The sequence below is a fragment of the Ursus maritimus genome, unplaced genomic scaffold (genome assembly GCF_017311325.1).
Source record: "Ursus maritimus isolate PB19 unplaced genomic scaffold, ASM1731132v1 scaffold_17, whole genome shotgun sequence".
Classification (NCBI taxonomy): domain Eukaryota; kingdom Metazoa; phylum Chordata; class Mammalia; order Carnivora; family Ursidae; genus Ursus; species Ursus maritimus.
Window position 1 is genome coordinate 51,792,687 of NW_024424119.1, and position 25,150 is coordinate 51,817,836.

A 25,150-nucleotide genomic window follows, 5' to 3' on the forward strand; every position below is an offset into this window, starting at 1 on the left:
GCGCCGGCGGCGGCGGAGGGGGCGCCGCGGGCGGGAGATGTGAGCGCGGCGCTCTCGGCAGGTGAGGCGCGCCGGCCGGGGGAGGCGGGCGGCTGGCGAGGAGCCGGAGGAGCCGGCGGGGCCGGGGGCAGCCCATGGCCGCTGTCCGGCTCCCTCTGGGCGCGGCGGGGCGGGCGCCTCCGCGCCTGGTCAGTCCGGCGGGCCGGCGGGTGGGCGGGCGGCGCGGGCTGGAGCAGAGGCCGGGCGGGGTCGGGAGGCCCGGGCACCTGCTCTGGCTAGGCGCTTGCCCGGGAGAGGCCAACAGTGCTCGGCTCCGGAGTCCGGGAGCCTCCGGTGGGGCCGAGGGTCGCGCTCGGCAGGCTGCCCCGGGCTCCCCAGCCTCCGCCCCGGGCGTCTCGGGATCCCATGCTTCCGGGCCCCTCGCCCCCAGGGGCGCTCCCCCTTTGTACGGGGAGGCCGGATGGTTGAGTGACCTGCAGAGCCTGGCCGGGCCGCGAGGTCGGCCCTGCTGGTGGCTGCAACGGACCCCCTGCCCCACGCCACCGCCTTTCTCCAGGTAAACAGGCGGCGGCGCGTCCTGCTTGGCCCTAGACGTCTCCATGGTCACTCTAGCCCTCAGTCGGTCCTGCCATTACGGAGGGCCGGGCTGGGGTTAGCCTCGGGGTGTAAACAGTGTCCTTCTAGGCTGGGCGGTTGTGCTTTAGGGCGGCACTAGTCTGGGAGTTGTCTTGGGGCTTTCAGCAAGCCTCTTCCACGCTGGGCCTCAGTTTCCCCATCTGATCAGTGAGGGTTTTAGATTAGCTCTCTAAAGACCCTCGTGGGTCTGCCAGTCTGTATGTGTCTGAAAATGGAAGGGCTGTCCCTGGTTCAAGACATTGGGCAGTTTCACTGAAGACTTTTTGCAAATGTAGACTTCTAGCCACTTAATACACTTGGTTTCAGACAGGCTTTAAAATGATTCCCAGAAGTGTTTCTAAACCTTACCTTAATCATATTTCATCCCTTGCTTTTGTCCCTAGTAGTAGTCAATCACATCCTGCTGAGTTTTTGCATGCAAAATTTTTTTGTTGTTTATATTTGCCCATTTTCTCTTTGTTCCTTAGTCCAGGCCCTCTTTGCTTCACATCTGGATTATTGCAACAGCTTCTTAGTTGGTCTGTGACTTCAGAAGTCCCCCGCCTCCCCCCTCCTTCCTTTATGCTAATGCCAAACTTAATATAGGAAGTCAAAAAAAGAGTTGAGTGCTTGCTTGATTATTAAATGTCAAGATGCTGTTGCATGTGGTGGGGGAAAGTATTGGAAGACACACAGCCTCCAAGCAGCTTTACACTAGGTGCGGAGGCTTTACCTGTGAAAAGGTAGTTGATTGATGAGACAGGGCTGTGTGCTATAGAATTAAGAAGAAGAAGAGACGGAGGTCATTGGAGGCTGAGTGGTCAGGGATGGCTTAGCGAGGAGGCGGGATTTGAGCTGGCTGTTAACGGATGAGTAGGATTCAGATAGGAAAAGAGGAATCAGGCCCAGTGATCCAATGGAGTTGGTGAATAGACCAGTCTCCTTGTCGAGAAGCGTTCATATGGGAAAGGGGATAGGAGGAAAGATTGGTTGGGGCTTGTTCCTGAAAGAACTTGAACACTAGGCCAAAGTTGAAACTATTCTAAAGTCAGTGGTGAGTGGCAGGAGACGAGGGGTGGTTTGTGGTAATTTGCAGGAGGGGAAAGAAGAGGCTTGGGGCCAGGAAATCACCTAAGAGGCCATGGCATTGAGTAGGGCCCTCTTGTGTGCCCCATTGTGCCCAGCCATTGCCCGCCCTATGTTTTCAAGACTCGCCTTGGTTTGGCCCCTCCCCACCTATCTGAACCATTCCTTGCTTCTCCTTCTCCCATCCGTCCTCTGCAGAAGCAAGTTTATGTCTGCCTCTAGGGCTTGGCTCCTGTCGTTCCCCCTTCTGAAGTGCTGGCCTCCTTTTTCTTCTCTGTGTAAATTCTCCATTTCACTTCCTTCAGGCCCCTGCTGAAGATATACTTCCTCCAGAGAGTGTTCCCTGACTGCCCTACCCCCATGCCTTTGTGGCACTCAGAATCTAAAGCTCAGGATTCAGCATTTGTTGCTTGGTTATTGAACTTGTTCTTGTCCCAGCTGGAGCGGGAGTTTTTTTGAGGGCATTGTGTCTTAATACTTCTTGTGGAGCCCTGGTGGTATCCAATACGTTAGTCGAACTTTTATAAGAGATACTCAAATACTTCCTGATGCTTGTTGGTAAACAACTTAAAAAAAAAAAATTGATTCCCGTCCTTTTTAAAGGGGAATCTTATCAATGACCAGCTTTCTCTGTTATATATCACTTACGTGTCATGCTGCCATTCCAAGTGGATGTTTTCCGCTTTCATTCTTAGAGTACACATAGCATAAAACGAATCTTTGAAAGATTAGAAAGTTTACTTTTGATTATGGGAAAGAAAAAAGTCATGTAATTCTTTTGCTGGAGACTGAGGAAAGAACTTCAGCTTTGGAATCAGGCCTGGATTTGAATCCCAGCAAGGCCGCTTGTTAGCTCTGTGAACTTGGACAAATTGTATAATGTCTCTGAGCCTATCTTCTCATCTGTAGTGTGGGGATAATAAAATCCATCTCATAGGGTTACTACGACTTTTAAAATGAAAAAAATACGCATATGAAGGACGTAGCAGAGTTTGCAGCTCCTATTAACTGCTCAATACATTTTCATTATCATCGTCATCTTCAGGTGTAAATTTATCAAGGTGGAGAAATGAGTTTTGGGTTTTGACATATCTCTGGATCCTTTCCGTTGCAGCACTTGTTGAAAATGTCAGTATCCTGAATCTAGAATGCTCTCACTGTTTTCTTCCCATTCATTTTCATGTTACTTCAGTTTAAATTTTGCTTCCTGTTTTTCAAACTTCTTAATTGTGTCCATTTAATGTTTTATAGCTGACTGCTGAATTTAGCTTAGTGAAGGTCATCAGCAGAATGCAGTTTAATATCTAATGGTTGTTTTCTGGTTGATATTGATGGCACGGAAAACCTCACAGAAGAAAGCAAGTCAAGGTGAGCTTTTCTAATCCTTCTGTCCTAAGAGGTGGGACTTGTGTTTCCCAGACCTGGTGTCCCTGGAAGTGCCGGCAGTAAGCAGGTGAGATGCCACTTCTTGACATTTTTGAGTTCTTGCCTTAAGAAAGCTTATTCATTCCTTTGCCTGAAACCTACCTTTCTCAGTCGGGATGAATTCGTGAAACATCTACTTGCCCACTTCACAGACAGAGGTAAAGAGATGTTTTTGGACGGAATGGACATCATTCAGAGAAATGGCTGCAAACTACTCAAAGTACAACACAGTGTAAACCCTTAATTATCATTGCGTCGATGTAATGATACATCCTTAAATGAGAATTCTCTTTCCACTCAAAGTTGATCAGTAAGAGTCAGGTACCAGGAAAAACCCTGCATCTCACCAGTGTGCCTGAATTAAAGTCTTATCGGAGATAAGAATTCCCACTCAGGGTACTGACAAATCCAGGTTCAAATCCTGGCCCCCGACAGTCATTAGTGACCTTGGAAAGGTCCTTCGTCTCTCTGAGTTTGTTTCCTCATCTGTAGAATGGGGATAGTTGCACTGTCTATGTCAGAGTGTTGTCCTGAAGGTTCAGTGAATAGGTAAAGAGCTTATTTAGCATAGGGTACACAGTAGGAGTATAACTGTTAGTCCCTCACATTGCAGGTGAGGTTAGAGAGGCCATCCCTACCCTGCCAGGACAGCTCAGAAGAAGCTTCTGATGTTCTGCATTGACTGAAAGACAAACCCCACTGTCAAACCAAACCGTACTCTCAGAATTAGTGTAACTGAGCAGACTTGGAGAATGTTAACGCCTTGGTAGGAAATCTTAACAGTTTGGATAAAAATGTTCTTTCAGGCTCACATGAATTAATGCAGTAAGAACTCTAGACTTGTTTTCTTTTAAATTAGGATGAGTGCTTCATGAATATCCATCACGGAATGCCATTTTATTTATTTTTTTCATGCATTGGGTTTCAGCAGCACCAGAATGTTTTATGCAGCCCTGGTGTTATTCGGCTGCTGCTTTCTAAAGGATTAGATTGTAATTCATGACAGCTCAAGTTTAGTTTTGATCTAGACCCAGGCAGAAATACCTAGAAAAGTTATTTTTATATAGTTGTTACTGCTGTTACCATGCCTGCTGTCCCTAGTGCTTCCATCTGTGGTCTTTTTCATGACTTTTTGTATGGAATGGAAATTAGAGATCTTAGGTCTTCAGTGCCTGATAGAGGAAGCCGAGGTTGAGTTGTGGCTCTGGTGTCCACAAGTGACTGAACCCAGCAGGTGCAGATCTGGGTTTGGAATCGTGAGCCTCTTGATTGAGAATAATGGGTACTTCATGGTGCCTTAACTCCCAGATTCGTAACCTTGCTTTCTTTTCTTAGAAGTGTCACTGGGTATTTTTAAATGAAGTGGAGCAAATTAGAGTGTTTCTGGGTTAAATGGGCCTAAGCCCCCTTGCTAGATTTTGCCTGCTGGAAGGGATGGTCTTGGATCTTCATCAGGGAGAATTGAGAGCTGGAGGTGTAGTGATCGTGGCCTCCGGGAATTTTGAGCCACCGGCTTGGTTCAGGTCAAGTCAGCTGACATGTGCCGAGAACCTCTCTCTCTGCCAGACACAGTGCTGGGCTCTGGGCACACGGGCCTTGCCCTCCGCTCACAGTCGAGGGTGTGCGCTCAGCAGCGCGTTGCCCCTTGCTTAGATTTTATGCTTGCACTTTTGTTCCGGTTGTCCTTACGGGGGAACACTTCCAGGGCTTTCCCCAAGGATGTTGTAGAGGGGATTGCAAGGCCCATGTGGGTGTTTGCCCAGATGGCATTTAAGTGTCCCCTCTCTCATCTTCAGGCTCTCTTCAGAATGGGTTAGCAGCGCGGGAAGGTATCACTAGTCTGCGTTCTGGTTTTCATTGTTCTGTGTCCTTAACAGCTTTAAAAGAAGGCCTGCCCGATGCAGAACTTTATTCATGAAATGTTGTGTTGAGGACAGGGCTAAGTGTGGGTGTTACCTTGTTCTTGTGACCACGTTAGAGTACCTCGCATAGGAGCAAACAGCAAAACTTTTCTGCTCTCAGCTAAACTTTTTTCTGTTTCCTCTCTCATCTTACCTGTCTCATCTGTCTCATCTCTCATCTTAGTACAGTTTTTGGTTACTCCCAAATCAGCATCTGATGTTTCTGTACAGCTCCCCTCCCTTCCCACTACCTGTCACACAGCTCTACACAGATGCCCAGTGGGCAACCCAGACTCTTCTCTGAGGCAGAACTCACTTGCCTCCTGGAAGGGATAGCATCCTGCAGTCTCCAAGTCCTGTTGAGTCCTTCTTTGGACTCATGTTCAAGTTGGCAGCTGCCAGAATTGAGTTGGGGTTTTCTAATCTCATGTTCAAGGCCCTCTGCGTCCCGACGGTGGTTCTCCTCTTTGCCCTGTCACCCCTGGAACCTGGCCCCAGCCACTACTCCACACACCACACATTTCAATCCTTTATTCCCTGCTCCTGCCATCAGTTCTGTTTGAAGTGTTCTTTCTGTTCCATTTGAAATGCAAAGCCCCGTTCACATATTACTAACACCAGGAAGCTTTCCTTTGTTCTGTTTTGATTTTTAGAAAAATCTTTTTGGTCAAAAGTAATCAGTCTTGTCATTCCTCCTCATAGTTCTTTGTTTCTGCCTCTATAATTGTCTGCTTGATACACTAATTATCCACTTGCAGCTTATCTTTCTCTAGATTCTTTGGTTTACAAAATTATATATTTTTAGGTAGAATCTTACACATGTCTTAAAAAAACTTTTGGTGAGAATAATACAGCTATGTGATAAAACATTCAAGAAGTATAAAATGAAGCCTGTTTCCCTTCCCTCTCCCCGGTCCTTAGTCCTCATTCCCAACGTCCCCGACATTAAGAGTTTCGTGTGATTCTTTCCAGAGTGCACACAGCAGTGTGTATTTATTCTTTTAAGAAAAGTACATGAAAAGAATCCCACATATGCATAAGTATTCTGTATCCTGCTGGTTTGGGCTCAATAATAGAACTCTTTCTGTATTGAAGCATTCTCATCTAGCTATCCTTTTTCATGGCCGTGTAGTGTTTCATTGTTGTTTTGAGCCGGTCTCCTCTTGCTGGATTTTGAAGTTCCCCTTCTCTCTCTCGCTCTTTTTCTTTTTCTTTCTTTCTTTCTTTCTTTCTTTCTTTCTTTCTTTCTTTCTTTCTTTTTTTTTTGCTACAGCAAATAAAAAATGCTTAGGGGGCATCCTTGTTACATATATTCTAACGTACTCTCGTAAGGACTGTATATTTGGAGGGTCAATTCCTAGCAGTTAATGGTGGACCAAGTGGTGAATGCCTTCTGCATTTTGATCGATCTGACCAGGTTATCGTCCCTCAGGATTACACTTGCCAATTCTTTTTTAAATGTGTGCAAATCTGATGGGTCACAACTGGTATCTCATTTTTTCTTTCTCTAATTCACATGAGTTTAGTCATGAAGAAAGCTAAACATCTTTTCATGTGTTTTTTGGTTGTCTTTTCTTCCTCTGTGAATTGTTAATTCCTTTGTACCTTCTTCATAGGACTTTCTATGTCATCCCAATCTGATTGATTTATAATATAAATTAAGGAATTTGGAAAGTAGTCCATTGTCAAGTGCGCGTGTATTTTTTCTCAATATGTCATTCACTTCTGGTTTTCACTGAGGGTATTTTTTCTGTCGTATTTGTCAGATGTATTGGTCTTTGCCTTTGTGGCTTCTGGGATTTCTGTCATGCTTGGAAAGATCTTTATGTCCTTATTATAAATAAATTTATCCATGCTTTTTTCAGTTACTTTTTGGTGATAATGAGGTCTTAAAAAATATTGTCATAAGAACATACTGGCATTGAATGGAAAATAATAGGACCCTCTTTCCCGTCCCTGGTGCTAAGAAATCCGTAAACAGGCAACACCTTTGAAGACTCGTGTTGCTTCGCTTGACCGCGTTTTCTTTCCTTTGAGCATCTAGTGTTGCCATGTGGGAGGGCAGTCATTACCTGTTCAACGTTTTGCTCAAACCCAGTGGGAAGAGCAGGGTGAAAGGCAGAGCAGAGTATGGATTAACTGGTATATCTGTTCACCCCTGTCAGGATCAGTCCTGTCTGCTAGACTGTGGCTTTGCTGTCTTTGCCAAGTAGCTTTTTTATTCTCAAGCTCCTTCAGGTAAAATGCGTTTGTTTTAGTGAGCTTTGGAACCCAGATCGGGGGTAAGATTCCCATGTTGAATCTCAGAACACGGTCTTGTCCTGACGCATGGGTGTGGTGCCGTGTTCCGTAGCTTTTTTGGGCGGGACCTTGCCGAGATTTCAGGCAGCTTTACTAACTAAGGCTTGTTGTCATATGGTCTTGCATCGGATCCTAGTTTTCTTTGCAGAGCACGTGTGCATGTTTATCTCTAGGACCCCGCTCCTGACCTCAGGTCTGTGCGAGGACCTAGGCTGACCTGTGCGTGGGTCATCCGGTGTGGCTCTCCCCCGTGGCTTGTGCCCACAGTGCCTCACTGTGGAAACATCCTCCCTTCTCTGGTCGCCCAGTGTGCCTTCACTCCCCAGCACGGGTCCGTTTTCTTCCTGAACGTGCTCCTTCTCCACTCCTCATGGTGCTGGCCTACCCCTGGCCTGTGCCTGCCTTGCTGCTGTCCTCGGTCCTTGGTCAATCCTGGATGGCCCCTTACAGTCTGCTCTGGCTTTTTGAACACCAGTCTCAACGCTGCTTAGAATTCTGTTGAACTTGGGCTGAACCTGTGTCTTGGCAGCGTCTGCTCTGTGACTTCCACCTTTAAACACCAGAAGGACCAGTTGCTTGAGCCTTGGGCCAGTGGTTTCTAATTAATTGAGGCTGTAGCATGAAGATAGCTGTTTATTTAAAGGAGTTAAGGGTGCCTGAGTGGCTCAGTCAGTCCCCCCCGCAAAAGCATGCACGCACACACACTCTCTTTCTCTCTCTGTCAAATAAATAAATAAAATCTTAAAAAAAAAATAAAGGAGGTAAAATCAGACAGGCTAAGGGGCTCTGATGGGGGAAAAGCTGTGCAGATGGAAGGCATACCATTCCTCAGCTGCAGAACCACCTGGGACCTTCTTTTTTTTCCCTCCCTCCTTTCCCTGCTCAAAGCCCTTACTCCTCTTGGAGATTTTGTTTGAGGAAGAAGGTGCTGTAGTAAATTCCTAGAGCTGAAATTGTTCAGTCACAGGGGACGTGCATTTGTAATTTTGATGAATATTAATAAAATATCCCCACTCGCCTTTCTCCATCCCCTTCCTCCTCACAGAAGCAGTAGGAGCCCTTGGCAGCATTAGGGGGATGTTTACCACTTGTTCCTGTCCCTTTTCCTGGCCACCACGCCAGGGCAGGAATGTAACCTAGGGCAAGCTTTCTTCTCATCCTGCCTTTTCCTCAGCTCTTCCTGACTTCTGCTGGTCCTGCTGTTCCCTGAGGGCAAATTCGACAAGCATCAGGAGTTACTGTGTAGGAAGTCTGGATGGGTAGACTTTGCAACAGTCCTGGGAAAGTTAGCCTCTTGGAGTCTCGGTTTCCTCGTTTCTAAAAGAGGGGTGAAAGTACCTCCCTTGGGGGAGGGCAAGAGGATTCAGGGAAATAATGCATATAAGTCCTCTATGACGTGCCTCGCCTGTATCAGGCACTCAGTCAGTGTTGGTTATTGATGACGATGAGCATGATGGGCTTTCCAAGTGAGGGAGAAGGCTGAAGAGTGTGGCAGGGGACAGTGGTCCCCTTTTACAGTTGCTGAGGCGGGTGTAAGGGTGGCTGGCCACAAGGAAGGGGATGAAGGGTCAGGACTGCCCACCTCAGAGGGGGTCCTTCCCAGAACCCACTGAGACCAGTGTTGGCACAGTATCATCAGCTGACCTTGGCAGATGCTGTGTGTGGGGTGAAGGCTGCTTCCAGGGGTTGAAAGTATTCTCCCATTAAAGCAATGGGCAGAGCAGGTGGTATTTGTGTCCATTAGTCGAATGAGCAGAAGAGGACTGAGGACAAGTTGAGGAGGTGACAACTTGAACTTTCCAGCAGCCCCTGCAACTAAGTCCTTACCATGTATGTTTTTCTAAAGAGGTATTTCATGTTCTTATCCAGAGTGTGGTCTTTACAAACAAACAGAAAAAAATAGTTAAAATAAGTATTAATGAAAGAAAAAGTATTAATGGTATTGAAGAAAAATGTCCAGCTGATAAATGCTTGTTTTTTAAATTTGAAAATAGCAGTGGAAATGTCTAGTTTGGGGATGGCTTCTTAATATAATGTGACAGACCTGTGATTACTCTGTTGAGTTAAAGAATACTGATTCTGATTTATTTAGTGAGGGGAGTAATCAAATTCATTATTGTCTTCTGAAGCAGCTGCAAACTTAGTCTAGATGAAAAACTAATATATAAATCACTTCTCTGCATTATCAAAAATGAATTTCATTCCCACATCTCTCTGAGTTGGGAGGAATCTGCATTAAGCCCATATCAAACTGCAAGACTGGGAGTCTTATTCGTCTTTGAATTCCCTTTGGTTTGTGCATGCAGAAGATTGAAATTGAATGAATATTTCCTATACATGTAGAAAAATAATTTAAATTCCCAGTTAGTATGCCATTTAGTGATTGCAATTAAATGTAATATTTGCAGCATATAGGACAAAAGGCTAATTTCCTTAATTTGCAAAGAGCTCTGACATTCAATAAAAAATGCAAATATAGGCAAAGGATACGAACAGACAGTTCGAAGACAAATTTAGACAAATTGCCATTAAACATGAGAAAAGATGATCGGCCTCACTTATAATTAAATAAAGGCATTTCAAAACCATGAGATGCCATTTAAACTGATCAGTCTGGCAAAAGTGAAAAAGTGTAATGCTCATTATTGGCAGTTATGGGGGGGACAGGGACTTCATGTGCTGTGGGTGAGGGTAGCTGCCGCTGCCTTTGGGACCCAGTTGGTATGATCGGTAGAAATGAAACCACGATCCTAGCAAAGTCTTCTGCTTAGAGGAAATACCGTGGCTATTTAAATTTTTTCCTGTTTGGGGTATCAGTTGGGCCTGGTTAAGTACATTGTGACACAGTGTTCCGTGGAGTACTCTGAAATTGGAGAAGGTAATGAGGTAGATGAGTTTGTGCTATCGTGGAAAGATTTGAGGGTGTATGAAATACATAAAACAAAGAAACAAACAGGGTATAGAACAATTTAGGCTGATATGTGTTTATAATTTTCTGTGGAAGAACACTGAAAACTCTTACCAGTGATTATCTTTGGGAAGAGGAACTGGGGAAGAGCTTTGCTATTCATTTTATATTTTCTGTACTAGGATTTGAAATTTGTGTGCATATATTTTATTTTAAAGATTAAACTAACAGGGGCGCCTGGGTGGCTCGGTTGTTAGGCGTCTGCCTTCGGCTCAGGGCGTGATCCCAGAGTTCTGGGATCGAGCCCCACGTCAGGCTCTTCCCCTGGGAGCCTGCTTCTTCCTCTCTCACTCCCCCTGCTTGTGTTCCCTCTCTCGCTGGCTGTCTCTCTCTGTCAAATAAATAAAATCTTAAAAAAAAATTTTTTTTTAAGATTAAACTAATGAAACATTGATCTAAGTTAGGTGTAGGCCCGCTGACATTCTGTGCAGGGGAGGAATCAAGACCTACAAGAAACCAGTGGGGAGCACATGTTGGGAAACTGCTGATCAGAGGAGTGGGGGATCATATTTGAACTTGATTGTCTCTTGAAGAGGTTCTGACTTGCTTTACCCCTGGGCCACTACACCTGACAAATCAGGTCGTTGGGTGTAGAACTTATGGTTCATTATGCCTTTTGCTCCTTTAAGCTTGGTAACGTGCCTAGGGCTGAAGTTACCTGCAGATTCCCTGTGTGTCAGACTTTCAGAAGCCTCTTCCTCTGGAGTGTGGCTTGTTAGCAGCTCTAGGCAGAGGGCTTTGAATCTCATTGTCACGGCCAGAAGGAGGTGTTAATGTAAAGGAGAGGAGAGTGAAGCACTTCCTTTCTCATTTGCAGAAAACTGGAATCCCTCTCTTAGGTGTTAATCATGGTCTTTGGTTTTTCTCTCCAGTGATTTTCTTTCAAGTGTAGTTCTCTTCTTTTCTTCTGAGAAGATAAAAAGCCACGCAGAGGAGGAGGAAGCCTCACCGGGAGGCTAGTTTCAGTTGTAGACTGTTTCAGAAATGCTTCATTGTTTGCTCTTTTCTACTGGTTTTTGCCCACACCTTTGCATCATTTGAAAAACCTAAGGCCACCTTCCTTTTGCGCTTTAATTCCCAGAGTCACTATTTACGCACCCTTCTGTCATGCCAGGCAGTATCTGTGTTTCTAGAAGGCAGTCTGGTGTAGTTAGGACCACAGCCTCCCGAGTCGGAGTAAGTTCATCTTTTAACTGTGGGACCTTTGGCAGTATCTGAACTGCTTTTCAGTTTCTTCATCTATAAAATAGGAACAGTCCTAGTATTTCCTTCACAGAATTGATAAAAGGATCAAATTAATATATATAAGGTGTTTAGCGCAAGATAAGTCTCGTTATATGCCAGCTTTTATACACATTCAGTGCATGAATTTCCCTCATTTAATCATGACCGCAATCACATAGGGCAGTAGTTCTGAGACCTTTTCTAGGTAGGAAATCAAAGTTAACCGACTTGTCTAAGACCACGTGGCTGTTTAAATGTTCGTTGTTATGATTTTTATCAGAAAGTGGCAGAGCTAGGATTCATAGCCAAGTCTACCTTCAAAGCCAGGTCTTTTTGTTATACCATCCTGTCCCCCTAAAAAAGTGTTACAGCTAACCTTGATACTGTGGGCCAAGCAGCCACTGTGCTGAGTGCTTCCTACCTTTTTTTTTTTTTTTTAAGATTTATTTATTTGAGAGAGAGAGAGTGAGCGTGCATGCACGTATGCGTGCACACAGGGGGAAGGGCAGAGGGAGAGGGAGGGAGCTGTAAGTAGACTCCGCGTTGAGCCCGAGGGGGGTTTGTGATCTCAAAACCCGAAACCAAGAGTTGACGCTTAACTGACTGCACCCCCCAGGCGCCCCTAGTGCTTCGTACTTTTGCATACTTGTATTCCTCATAATAAGCCATGAGGCAAGGACTATTATTCCCATTTTCAAGATAAGAAAACTGAGACTTAGAAAGTTTATGAAGTATCTCACCCAAGTTTTACAAGTGGAAAGCAGGTGTCATTTGAACGCAGATCTGACTCCCAACTTTGTGCCTCCACGGTTTTATTATGATCTTTTCCTGTCTTTTAAAAACTGGATGAGGTATCCTAATTTTTTTTTAAAATGTTACTCTTTTTTTTTTTCCAAAGATTTTATTTATTTATTTGACAGAGATAGAGACAGCCAGAGAGAGAGGGAACACAAGCAGGGGGAGTGGGAGAGGAAGAAGCAGGCTCCTAGCGGAGGAGCCTGATGTGGGGCTCGATCCCAGAACGCCGGGATCACGCCCTGAGCTGAAGGCAGACGCTTAACCGCTGTGCCACCCAGGCACCCCTGCCCCTAAAATGTTACTTATTTTTAATGATATGTTCAGATAGTTTAGAAATGTGTCTAAAAAGATTCTTTGACAGCTAATGGGGCTCCTGGCTACCCTGTCCCCCTCCCAAGAGGCAGTAGAGGTTATTTGTTTTTGTGCATCATTCCAGAAATAGTCTGCGCATATCCATAATGTGTATATATTGACACAGCAGTGTGTGTGTGTTTTCACGGTGCTTTATACAAACAATACCTGTACCGCTCGGCACCGCACCTTTCTCCCTCAGCGAGATACCTTGGTGATTATTTCATGTCAGTATGGAAAGAGCTTCCTTGTTTGTTTTTTCCGGTTGTATAGTAGCCTTAAATATGGGCGTCCCATAAGTTATTAACCACACTCCTCTCGATGGGCATGTAGTCTGTTCCAAATCTTTTGTCGTTTTGTCCAGTGCTATATAGTAAATTCCTAGGGCTAAAGTTCCTCTGTCATGAGGGACGTGCATTTGTAATTTCAATGGACATCCCTAAAATGCCCTCCAAAGTATTTGCTCGTTTTACACCCCGCCAACAGCGTCTGTCAAATTATCATCGGCAGGAATTTTAAGGTATTTTTTATTTTACTTGTTTTTGTCATTCCAAGTAATAAATGTTCACTGTTAGGAGTTTGGAAAATGCAGGAAAGTACGAAGAAGAAAGTAAAAGCATTTTATTTTTTTTTTAAGATTTTATTGGTTTATTTGACAGAGAGGGAGACAGCCAGCGAGAGAGGGAACACAAGCAGGGGGAGTGGGAGAGGAAGAAGCAGGCTCCCAGCAGGACAGGGAGCCCGATGGCGGGGCTCGATCCCAGGACTCTGGGATCACGCCCTGAGCTGAAGGCAGATGCTTAACGACTGAGCCACCCAGGCGCCCCAGTAAAAACATTTTTAATCTTAACATTAATGTAACCATTCTGTATATATCTCTCAGTATTATTTCTATGTATATTTAATATCTGTATATACATAATTTTAGAAATATCCTACTTTTGTTGTTACCTGATTTTTTTTAACAGCTTTACTGAGGTACAGCTTACATATCATGGAATTTGGTCATCTTAAGTGTACAATTCAGTGATCTTTAGTAAATTTATGACGTTATACAGCTATTACCATAACCCACTTCTAGACCATTTCCATCACCCATAAAGATCCCTTGTGCTCATTTGCTGTTGATTTGTTTCCTGATTTTTTTGTGATGTTATTAAATATTCATTCAGCAAATATTTATGGAGTGTTTACTATGTGCCCGGCAGTAAGCTGGATGATAGTTAATAAAACAGATAAAAATCCTTGCCCTCTTGGGGCTTGGATTTTGTAGAGCTAACTTTGCATTCCTCAACGTCAGTTTAAATAATGACATAGTGTTCGGTAGACAGGTGTGCTATGCTGTAATAATTCCCAAGAAGGTGGGCAATTTGGTTGTTTTCATTGTTTTGCTATAGTAATTGAATATGCTTATGGATAAATTCTTGTGCCTATATCCGTGATAGTGATGAATCAAGAGGAATGCCATCGTAAGGCTTTTGTTGTATTTGCGTACCAGGAGTATACGAGAGCGCCGCAGTCCCTATAGCCCTGCCAACTGGGTTTAAATCATGCCAATTTGAGAAAGAATTGTATCTCATGTTAATTTTTATTTGTTTATTGATGTTGTTAAGCACTTTATCTTTGTTTCAAGACTATTTTAATTTTTTTGAAGCATCTGTTCATAGTCTTTGCCCATCTTTCAATTGTTAAATTTGTTTTTATTGTAAGAGTTTTATATACTTCTTCGCCATATATGTCGTATTTTTCATAATTTGTCTTTTGTTCATTTGTTTTTGGTCAAAAGCCATTTTGTAAATGTATAAAAGTTCTTCCGTGATTAAATCTCTGTGTTTTCCTCTGGTATCTGTTTTTTGGGCCTAGTAAGACTTTCTCTAGAAGTTTTGGGGGGGGTATGTGATGAAGAAGGGATCTAACTTTATTATTATATATTCATATTATCCAAGCAGCATCTATTTCAAAAATTCTTCCTTTTTCACTGATTGGAAATGGCCCACGGGGTCCATCCGGTCTGACTCCCACCTACGTTCACAGCCTCGTGAGGCCTCTGTCCTTCCCCCAACTGTACCACAGTTCTCTAACGCCTCTTTCCTTCCTGCTCAGGCTTTCGACTCTTTGTGTGTGTCATTCCTTCAGTCTGCAGCACCTCCCCGTCCCCCATTACAAAAGATCTCATAGCCCTTGTCATAGTTTTACCAAGAGAATTCGAGCTCACCTGGACCCCTTGTGCCTGGTGTGGAGAAGACAGTACATACTCAGAGTGAATGAATTCCAGCATGATCATACATTTTTTTTTAAAAAGATTTTATTTATTTATTTGACAGAGAGAGAGACAGCCAGCGAGAGAGGAAACACAGGCAGGGGGAGTGGGAGAGGAAGAAGCAGGCTCCCAGCGGAGGAGCCTGATGTGGGGCTCAATCCCAGGACTCTGGGATCACGCCCTGAGCTGAAGGCAGACGCTTAACGACTGAGCCACCCAGGCGCCCCTGATCATCCATTTTGACATCTGTATGTTTGGCTGTTTTTTGTGGTTGTTTTTTTCTAAAATGTCTTCAGTATTTATTCTTCTAGATCTACAGTGTCTGCAGCGTGGTAGCCACTGGCCACATGTGGCTATTGAACACTTGAAATGTGGTTATTCCCAATTGAGGTGTGCTGTAAGTGTAAAATAGACATCAGATTTCAAAAAGTTAGTATGAAAAAGAGAATGTGAAAGGTCTCCTTAATAACTTCCTAACATTGATTATGTGTTGATAATGCTTTAACTAGGTTAAGTAAAAATGTAAAATTTTAACATTTTTATTCATGGAACTGCTAGAAAACACTACACATGTGGCTGGCATTATATTTCTGTTGGACAGCAGTGTTCTAAGATGAATTTTAAAATCACTTTGTGAAGTTACTAAGGAAGTACTTCATCGGGCTGCGTTATCGTCATTAATTTGGGGGTAAAGTGTCTATAGTATGGAATCTTTCAGAAGTGTGATATGTATCTTCATTTATACATGTTTTTGTTCTTATTAAAGTGTTACAGTTTTCTTCTTGTAGATCCTGACTCTTTTTTGTTTATCCCCCAGGTATTTTATAGTTTCTGTTACTATTGTTGGTCATGACTTGTCATTATCTTACCTAACTGGTTTTTTATGTACAGTAGTTTTTTGAAACGCTTCATTTGCTACTTCCTGCTTCTAAACAGATTTGTTCCAGTGATTCCCTTGTGTTTTCTGTGTAAATAGTCCTGTCTGCCTTGAATAGTAATTTTACCTCCTCTTTTCTGATGGCTCTTTGCCTTAATTTTCTCCTGTCTGTGGCTTTGGCTAGAGCTTCCAGAGCAACGTTAAGTAAGAGAAGTGATGGACAGACAACCTAGTGTCCTCCCAGGGACTAATGGGAATGCCTCTACTAAAAGTGTTCACCAGAGTGTGCGCCAGGGAACACCAATTCTGGGGAATACTTACATGTGTACCTTGAGAGAAGTTACACCTTAAATGAGTGTGCAAACTGCTGAGTTGAATAGAATTCTTGTCTGCAGGACTTTTCAGGTGGGTTATTATGCTAATATATTTTTTAACCCCTAGGAGGTAGGGATATGGAGTCTAGCGCATGGGCTTGTGTGCTACTAAGTACATTTTGGGAAATGCAGATATGATGTTTCCTTTCTAAGGATGATGTTGCCATTGGCTTTGCAGTAGGTACTGTTTATTACATTAAGAAAATATTCTCTTCCTATTTTTTCCTTACTCTGAAAAGGCATTTAACTTTCTAAAATCCACGTTTGGCATAGTTTTGGTTTGGCCATATGGTTTTTCTCCTTTGACTTACTGATGTGGCGGATTATATTTATACATTTTCTAGCATGTAGCCATCCTTACATTTGGTCACAATATATTATTCTTTTAATAGGTTGTGTTTCTGAGTATTTCCTTGAGGACTTTAAAATCTGTTTACTTAGGTAAAGTTGACAGTCGTCTTCTTTATCCTGTTCACCATTTTCTGGTATCAGATTTAAGCCATATAAATTGAGATGCTTTAATTTTTTTTTTTTTTTTTTTGAGATGCCTTAAATGTTTCAACATGCATCTGAAACAGTGTGAACGGCCTGAAGATCATTTATGCTTTGGCACTTCTGTTTCTTTTTATTTAATTCTGCCAATTTATGTTATTCTAAAAATATGTCTGTTCCGTACAGATTTCAAATTGATTTCAATCATAAATCTAGGATAAATAAGGGCACAGTATTCCTCCTTAACTAAAATGTTTTAACTCAGATTCTGACAACGATAAAAAAAAAATTCTGGTGTGATCTAGTCACACTAACTGGTTGATCCTTTCCTGCAAGCGTCAGATTTAATTGCACATTGTTGTGTCTTATAATTTTAAGAATTTTCTCTGCGATTATATGCTGTTCTGTATTCATTACTTTTTTGCTTTCTTTGGGTTTAATTGGTTGTTTCTTTTCTGACCTCTTCGGTGATTTCATATATTTTTCTTCTTTGTTGTTTAATGATAAAACCTTTTAAGGCACTGACTTTCCCTGTTAAAATTTGTTGTTTCAAAATTGTCAAGATTTCATGTTGAGAAATTCCAAATATACAAAAAAGGTGGATTTTACAGAAAACACCTGTGTACACCCACCGTCTACACTCTACGCTTGTTAGCACAGTCCTGTGTTTGCTTCCTCACCTGTATCGCCATCTCCTTTTTTGGATGCATTCTCAAGTAAGGTGAAGACATAAGTAAACTTGAACTTTACTCCTTAATCCTTCTTGCTGCAGATTTGATGTGAGTTTTCTTTTTTTCTAAATAGTTCTGTTCCGTTTTGATTTTCTCTTTTGATTTGGTGTTTATTCAGAAGGTACTTAAATTTCTTGTTGGTTGGATTTTAAGCACTAGAATATAATTGTTAGATCTGATTTTATTGTGTTTTGGTCAGAGAGCAAAGACTGGGCTGTATCCATTTCCATGGTTGTGAGTGATTCGGTGCCGTGGGTTCTTGGCAAGGGCAGCCAGCCTGTCCACGGTGTGCGTGCGCTGTGAGCACTGGTGGACAGTGACAGGCTTGTGATATGTCCGTCACTCTTGGTGCTTGCCCTGTCTAAAGCTCTTCACTGAAAGAGTCAGTTGCCAGCCCAAAAGGATAGAAAGATGTGCAGAACTGAAGAGGAAAAAACGCACATCAAAACAACTCAGATTCTAAATTAAAAAGGATTTAGCTCCATTCAGTGTATCTGGTATGCCGTCTGCTTGAAAAACACCAATTGGAAACATACAAGTAAGGCAGAACATTTTTTTAGATGAGTTTGCATATTTTTTACAAAGTATTCCAAATCCTTAGAAGTAGGTGAAACAGGGAAATATTTTTCCTAAAAGGATATCAAATTCTCAATCAGCTGGAAAGGCCCTACTATCTATATATAAGGTGTTATAATTTTGATGAGGATGAATGTTAGACGGTTGGGGCAGTAGGCTGCTTGAAATGGAGGTTATCTGACTTTAGGTGAATTGACCAAGACCTGAGAGACTGAAAGCAAGGGGAAGAATGCCCAGGTTGGCCCGTGGAGGCACAGTAGCTGCAGTGGTGGTGGTGATGGTCGTGGTGTGATTTTTGCAAGCTTGTGTTTGTGCTGCTTGTACTTAGTGAGGAGTCACTGGTGAATTATGAAACTCTCTCTTTCTGCAGATTACGCTTCATGTCAGTAGAAATGGACAGCAGCAGTTTTATTCAGTTTGACGTGCCCGAGTACAGCAGCACTGTTCTGAGCCAGCTAAACGAACTCCGCCTGCAAGGGAAACTATGTGACATCATTGTCCACATTCAGGGTCAGCCATTCCGAGCCCACAAAGCAGTCCTCGCTGCCAGCTCCCCCTATTTCCGGGACCATTCAGCATTAAGTACCATGAGTGGCTTGTCAATATCCGTGATTAAAAATCCCAATGTGTTTGAACAGTTGCTTTCATTTTGTTACACTGGAAGAATGTCCTTGCAGCTGAAGGATGTTGTCAGCTTTCTGACTGCAGCCAGCTTTCTTCAGATGCAGTGTGTCATTGACAAGTGCACACAGATCCTGGAGAGCATCCATTCAAAAATCAGCGTTGGAGATGTTGACTCTGTGACTGTCGGCGCCGAGGAGACAACAGAGAGTCGTAATGGAGTTAAGGACAGCAGCTTCTTTGCCAACCCGGTTGAGATCTCCCCTCCGTATTGCTCTCAGGTACGGCAACCCACGACGAGCAGCGATCTTCGGATGGAGACGACGCCCAGCAAAGCTTTGCGCAGCCGCTTACAGGAGGAAGGGCACTCGGACCGAGGGAGCAGTGGGAGCGTTTCCGAGTACGAGATTCAGATAGAGGGGGACCATGAGCAAGGGGACCTGCTGGTGAGGGAGAGCCAGATCACCGAGGTGAAGGTGAAGATGGAGAAGTCCGACCGGCCCAGCTGTTCCGACAGCTCCTCCCTGGGGGATGACGGGTACCACACGGAGATGGTGGACGGGGAGCAAGTCGTGGCAGTGAACGTGGGGTCCTACGGTTCCGTGCTCCAGCATGCGTATTCTTATTCCCAAGCAGCCTCACAGCCAGCCAGCGTCTCCGAAGCTTTTGGAAGTTTGAGTAATTCTAGCCCGTCCAGATCCATGCTGAGCTGTTTTCGAGGAGGGCGTGCTCGCCAAAAGCGGGCTTTGTCTGTCCACCTGCACAGTGATCTGCAGGGCTTGGTGCAGGGTGCCGATAGCGAGGCGATGTTGAATAACCCCGGGTATGAGAGCAGTCCCCGGGAGAGGAGTGCAAGAGGGCACTGGTACCCATACAATGAGAGGTTGATCTGTATTTACTGTGGGAAGTCCTTCAACCAAAAAGGAAGCCTGGACAGGCACATGCGGCTCCACATGGGAATCACCCCCTTTGTGTGCAAGTTCTGCGGGAAGAAGTACACACGCAAGGACCAACTGGAGTATCACATCCGGGGCCACACCGATGACAAGCCATTCCGCTGTGAGATCTGCGGCAAGTGCTTTCCATTCCAAGGTACCCTCAACCAGCACCTGCGGAAAAACCACCCCGGCGTCGCCGAAGTCAGGAGTCGCATCGAGTCCCCCGAGAGAACAGATGTGTACGTGGAACAGAAACTAGAAAACGATGCATCAGCCTCAGAGATGGCCCTAGATTCCCGGATGGAAATTCACACAGTGTCTGACGCTCCTGATTAAGATGGTAACGAAGTGCACCCAGACAAAGCACATTAATCAATGCATATTTGTGATTTGCTTTGTTGTAGTCTTTGGTTTTCCCAACCATCTGGAAATCTCTCGTTCTCTTGGCAGTTTTTCTAAGGTTTCTGGAAGGAACACTTCATTGTGTTTATCCTTTCCCCCACCCTCCCTCTCCCAAGGAGCTCAAAGCATGAAGGGCAACGTATCCAGGGAAAACACAGGCTGACAGTATTCCTCTTTGGCTGAACTCTTAATCCAAAATCTGCCAGTGATTTAGCTATGCCAACTGGTTGACCCTACATTCTCTGCCAAGAGGCATACTCTCTCGTTGTGTGCGCTGGCACCAGTGCATTTCCATGGAGAGAGACCAGGATGCCGTCAGCTGATACAAATGGGTAACCTTTTCTAATTTAAAATTACTTTTAGGGGTAGTTAGACAATTTATATATATATATAATAAAGCGATTATTATATATATAGTATATATACATTCTCAAATTTGATTTTATTCTGGTTGAGGTGAATGTAAGAGGAATATATAATTTAATACAATGTGAACAGGGCTTTTGACTCTGTCTGGTCCCTACCCAATGTTAGGGTTTTGACCCTTTATTTCCCTTACAAAAGAATGTTGATAGGTTTTCATATATATTAATCATTGTGTCCAAAAGCAAGCAAAGCAAATCACAGTGTTCATAGCTCTGCTTCATAACAAGTACATAAACCAAATGCCATAAAATGTATACAACTCTAGTTGGAAACCGTTTGGAATTTTTTGTTCGTTGTCCAGTAGGTAAGCTGGATGACCCGTGGTGCTGACCTTTTTACATATTGTAGTGTTATATTAGCCAACCCCAAAGGAGCAGTGGTTTGCAATGTTTTTACTGGCCTACGAATCTACCTTCATTCCGTACTGTAGAAACATACATACCAGGTAACTAAAACGAATCACTCTACCACGAGTTAGTACTCGCACTAAAGGAAAGGGATTTGTAGCTCTGTCTACAAAATTCTCCAAGCAGTGTTGTGGGGTTTTTTTTTCCTCTCTCTCTCTCTCTCTCTCTCTTTTCAAACAGCTAGTTCAGGTGCACAGCAACTTTTTCTACATGCAGTTCCCAGGGAAACTGCAGAACTTGGAATTTGTACTTTTTGTAAAGATATACTCTACGGGAATTGCAAGCAATATATCTATCTTAGTATTGTGTGTGCTAACGAGAGCCTCAGTGGCTCCCCCACTCTCAGTGTTTCCTGCTTAAAGAAACCAACAGTCAAAAAGCCCTCTAAGATACTCTGTGTGTCACCAAATCTGTGTGTGTGTCACCATTTTTTTGGTCACGTGGTGCTATTTTTATGTTCTGTATCTTTTAGGTCAGTATAGTTGTAGAAAATGTGAAATCTAATGGTAATAGCGAATTACAGTTTTGTTTTGTTTTGTTTTCCCTCTCTTGAGTTTTTAGCTTGAAAAGAGACCTCAAAAGCATGTGCTGGCAAACACATTACTGTATGAAAACATACCTGAGTCCTATTTGAATAATGTTTTGTTAGTACTTTAGGAAATGTCATCAGTTCTAGATTTTGTTTACCCGTGTGCGTGTAGTAAACAAAACGGGCTTTACAAGGTTGCTCCGGTACCGTCCACTCCGACCGAGGAGTCGCGTCCGCGGCGGCGGTGCGTTTGCGCGGCCGGAGGGCGTCGGCGCCCCAGACTCCGCTGCAGAGCCCGGGCCCCGAGACCCGCGGGCAGCGCGCCTCCGCCGGAGGACGGCGCACACCACCTGCGACAGAAACAGACGCGAGAGACCAGCCTCAGAGGCCAGGAGTTCAAGGAATACAAAATTAGACGTTTGCCGGTTTTCCATGCTTTTTTGGCTCTTAAAATACCAAGAATGATGGGGGCTTGGGGGGAGGGCGGGGTGATTTGGGGGGAGGTCTTTGTTTGGTTTTGTTATTTTGAGACAAGAAAATCGTTCAGGCCCTTGTGTGCGATAGCCCCCCCGGGGGTGGTGGCGGTGCGGTGGCGGGTCGTTAGCACACGGGCTCTGTCGTTCCCGTGTGACCTGCCGCGCCCCACGTCAGTGTTACTACGTACAGATTACACTCTAATCCTGCTGCTCGCGAGGAGCGGCGCTTGCTGAACCGGGTATATAGTTTGCCTTTTCCTGTCAGACTGCCTAAGGAAGGGGTGCGTTCTCTCCCTGAAGCACTTGCTCAGCTCCTGTCAAAGCCGCGTGCCTCAAGGGGAGGCTGGACCCCACGTGTTTACCCACTGAAATGTGTTCTGGGGTTTCAGGTAAATGTTTGTGATTTTTTTTTTTCCCCCCGTACATGAGTAAGTTTGGTTTTGGTTTTTCTTTTTAAGAATTAAATGCAAAAAATTTGTGTGGTGATACAAATTAAGTTCGTGACAAGAAATGCCCAAATCAAGGACATGAGAGGTCAGGCTCAGGGAAGGCACCTCCTTTTCACTCAGGCTTGGGGCCTTCTGAGAGGTCTCCAGAGCATTCCGTGAGAGATGAGACAAGTCAGGAGGGGAGAGCACTGGGGGCAGGTACCTCGAATATCCTGGTTCTTGTCACCGTGTCCGTCTTAACCTTATTTACATGGAGTTCTTTGTATTTGTCGATTTGTTTAACTGGTTTGAGTTTACCAAAGAGTGACTTATCCAAAATTGTCTTTGACAAAACTATACATTGCTTTGATTGTACAGTTCAGGTTCAAACATTGTAATGGGACTGTTTAAGGGGCAGAACATTGATTGAGTTTCTCTCTAATAACCGTGATTCCACATTTTGCAAGTTCCACTTGCCTCCCATTCATGTTGCTAACACTTTACCCTTTCCACTGCTAGCAGTGTTAAGAATGAATTCTCAAGCCATAACCCAGTACTGTAAGGTTCCACAGGGCTTCGGGGAGGCAGCGCGTAGGCCAGCGCAGAGCTGGGCCGCCTCTCTGAGCGAGCACGCCGTCGTGCTGCTCAGTGTGCGTGGCGGGTGGAAGGTTAACTCCATTCAGATCGGGCAGCAGCAATTAATTGTGCCTTGTCACATGAGGATGTGCCAGGAGGATGAACATGGCCACAGAACAGAAACATTCTCCCCGAAGGTCCCTTCACGTCTCCGCAGACGAAGTTCGCTGTGTAACTCCTTAGAGCAACTCTTTTTGGAAAGCAAAGTCCCTATTTCTGTACAGTTTTAGGTTAGATGTTTCATTTATAACAAATGCAAAAGTCAATTAAGACAGAAGTGATATGTGAAGAAATCTTTTACAGCAGAACATATCCTGAGCTCACACAGGTCCGTTCATAATTGAGTCTCTTCTTGCGCTACCTTCTCCAGTACGTAGACAATGTGAAGACAGTGACGGCGTCCTTTCCTCTAGGTGTTTCACCTGTTCCTACAAACTGTGAAAACAAAGAATTTTATACTTTTACTAATGTTTGTGGTTTTAAACAGTTATTTTCATTCTAATCAGTTCTCTCCCCTCTAATTTCTACTAAAGCTGTAAATACATTTAGAACTTATATTTGTAAATACAGCATATGAAGCCAAGTTAAGTTCTGGTCAGTGGAAAGCCTCCCAATCGGCTCCGCCTTGGCAGTTTTGTTTTTTTGTTCGTTTGTGCGTGTGTGTGTGTGTGTGTGTGCGTGCGCGCGCGCGTGTGTAACAGCAGAAAGGATACTGTCGGTTCACTGTTAAGCAGAATATACTGTAGAACTAAATCGATAATTTTCCAGCTTCCAGAGCATGAGTAGATGTCTTTTCTCATAGCAGTTATAACCAGGTCTTTGTTTTTCCCTTAGCCCAGACCATAGGCCTGCATATCCTTATGTGTGGTTTTGTTTTTACTTTTATTTTTCCAGCCTAGACTCTAGGAAGAACTTGCAGGAACACAAAACAAGGGCTGGGGGGGAGGGGGGGTGGGAATCACCTACGTGAATGAGCTTTACTTTAAAGAAATCAATGTATTTTATTTTAACTTTTTCTATTAGTTACTGTGATTTTTGTTGTCGTCTTTGTTATTGTTAAATTCTGTAATGGTTTCCTGTGAAGCCTCCACTGAAAGGGACTCAAATATGCAACACCTAAACTATTTTCCAAGGGCACACGCCCCTTGAATGGTGCTTCTAGACTGGTCAGGGTTATTTATTAAATTTTATATATGAAAGTATTGGGGAATTATGTAAATTCTTTATATGAAACTATCTAGTTCATAAATCATAGATTTCATATTACTCAGTGCAGCTGAACTGAATGTTCAGAAGAGTCATTCACATTGTTCCAAGTTTGTAATGGTTGTCACACGTCACATAACGTCTTCTTCAGTAAGTGCCAGAGTGTTCCCACTGTTTCTGCCCGGTGCTCGACTTCTCGGCCCGGAAGAGGACCTTGTTTTCCCTGGTTCCCCTCTGGGCCTGGCGCACACAGGGCTCCTGTAGTTCTTGGTCAAGTCCTGAGTGAGCCCTGCCGCAGATGCAGTAACCAGACCTCTTGCTGCCCCTCAGTGACAAGTATGCTGTGAATTCAACCTTTGGACTTGCTGCCCAAGCCTTTGGTTGCTGCCCTGACTATAGTAAGAGGTAAACTTACCTGGTTTCTTTGAGAATGACCATTTTCCTAATGTGAAAACCATCTCTCTCACCACTTTTATTAGTAGGGCTAACATTTTTTTCCGTTATAAATGGTTGAGCAATTTGAATGACTTACCACAGTGTCATTATCTTGCAATATAAACTGGTAACCTCACAAGCCCACACTTCACCACCATATGAAGTAAATGAAGCTAGCTAAGCGGATGCTGTATCAACTAGTAACTTGCCATTAAGGATTATTTTATAGCATGAATTTAAGACTATTTATTCAAATGATATTTTACTCTTGTATTCATTTTGTTTTAGATTTGTGACATGAATATTTCAGTGCTGCTTAATTTTGTTCTGAATTCTTGTTTCTTGCTTGTAAATGGCTTTTTTATGGTATAAAGTCAATGGAAATTGCTGTTTGTAAATAAAAATGCTGCTAGAGCAAATGTGCTGTGGCCTCCCTCTGTGTTTGCCCCTCCGGCCTCCGTGAGCCCTGCTGGCTCTACAAACGTCTGCCGTGTCATAATTTCTGTAACCGCTGTTTTTGAGAGGTGAGGATTTCGTAAAAAGCCCTTGTGCCACCGTGGTGCTGGGAAGACAAGAAAGAAGCAGATGTATTTCTATATCCCTCTCTCTTGTGTGGCGAAGACCGATTGTCAGGGGCCCCCGTGTGCGCCCAGTCTCCCCTAGAAAG

At 43.9% G+C, this 25,150-nt stretch overlaps 1 protein-coding gene across 1 annotated transcript; it reads left to right on the top strand.

Moving 5' to 3' along the window:
- ZBTB34 (zinc finger and BTB domain containing 34) lies at positions 1–24,897 on the top strand. The gene is made up of 2 exons (XM_040631908.1): positions 1–61; positions 18,350–24,897. The coding sequence occupies exon 2, from the start codon at positions 18,360–18,362 to the stop codon at positions 19,872–19,874; it is 1,515 nt and encodes a 504-aa protein (XP_040487842.1). The 5' UTR covers positions 1–61; positions 18,350–18,359; the 3' UTR covers positions 19,875–24,897.
- Positions 24,898–25,150: the final 253 nt, after the last annotated feature.

Coding starts and splice junctions, on each gene's coding strand:
- ZBTB34 (XM_040631908.1), top strand. CDS start 18,360: ATGTCAGTAGAAATGGACAGCAGCAGTTTTATTCAGTTTGACGTGCCC.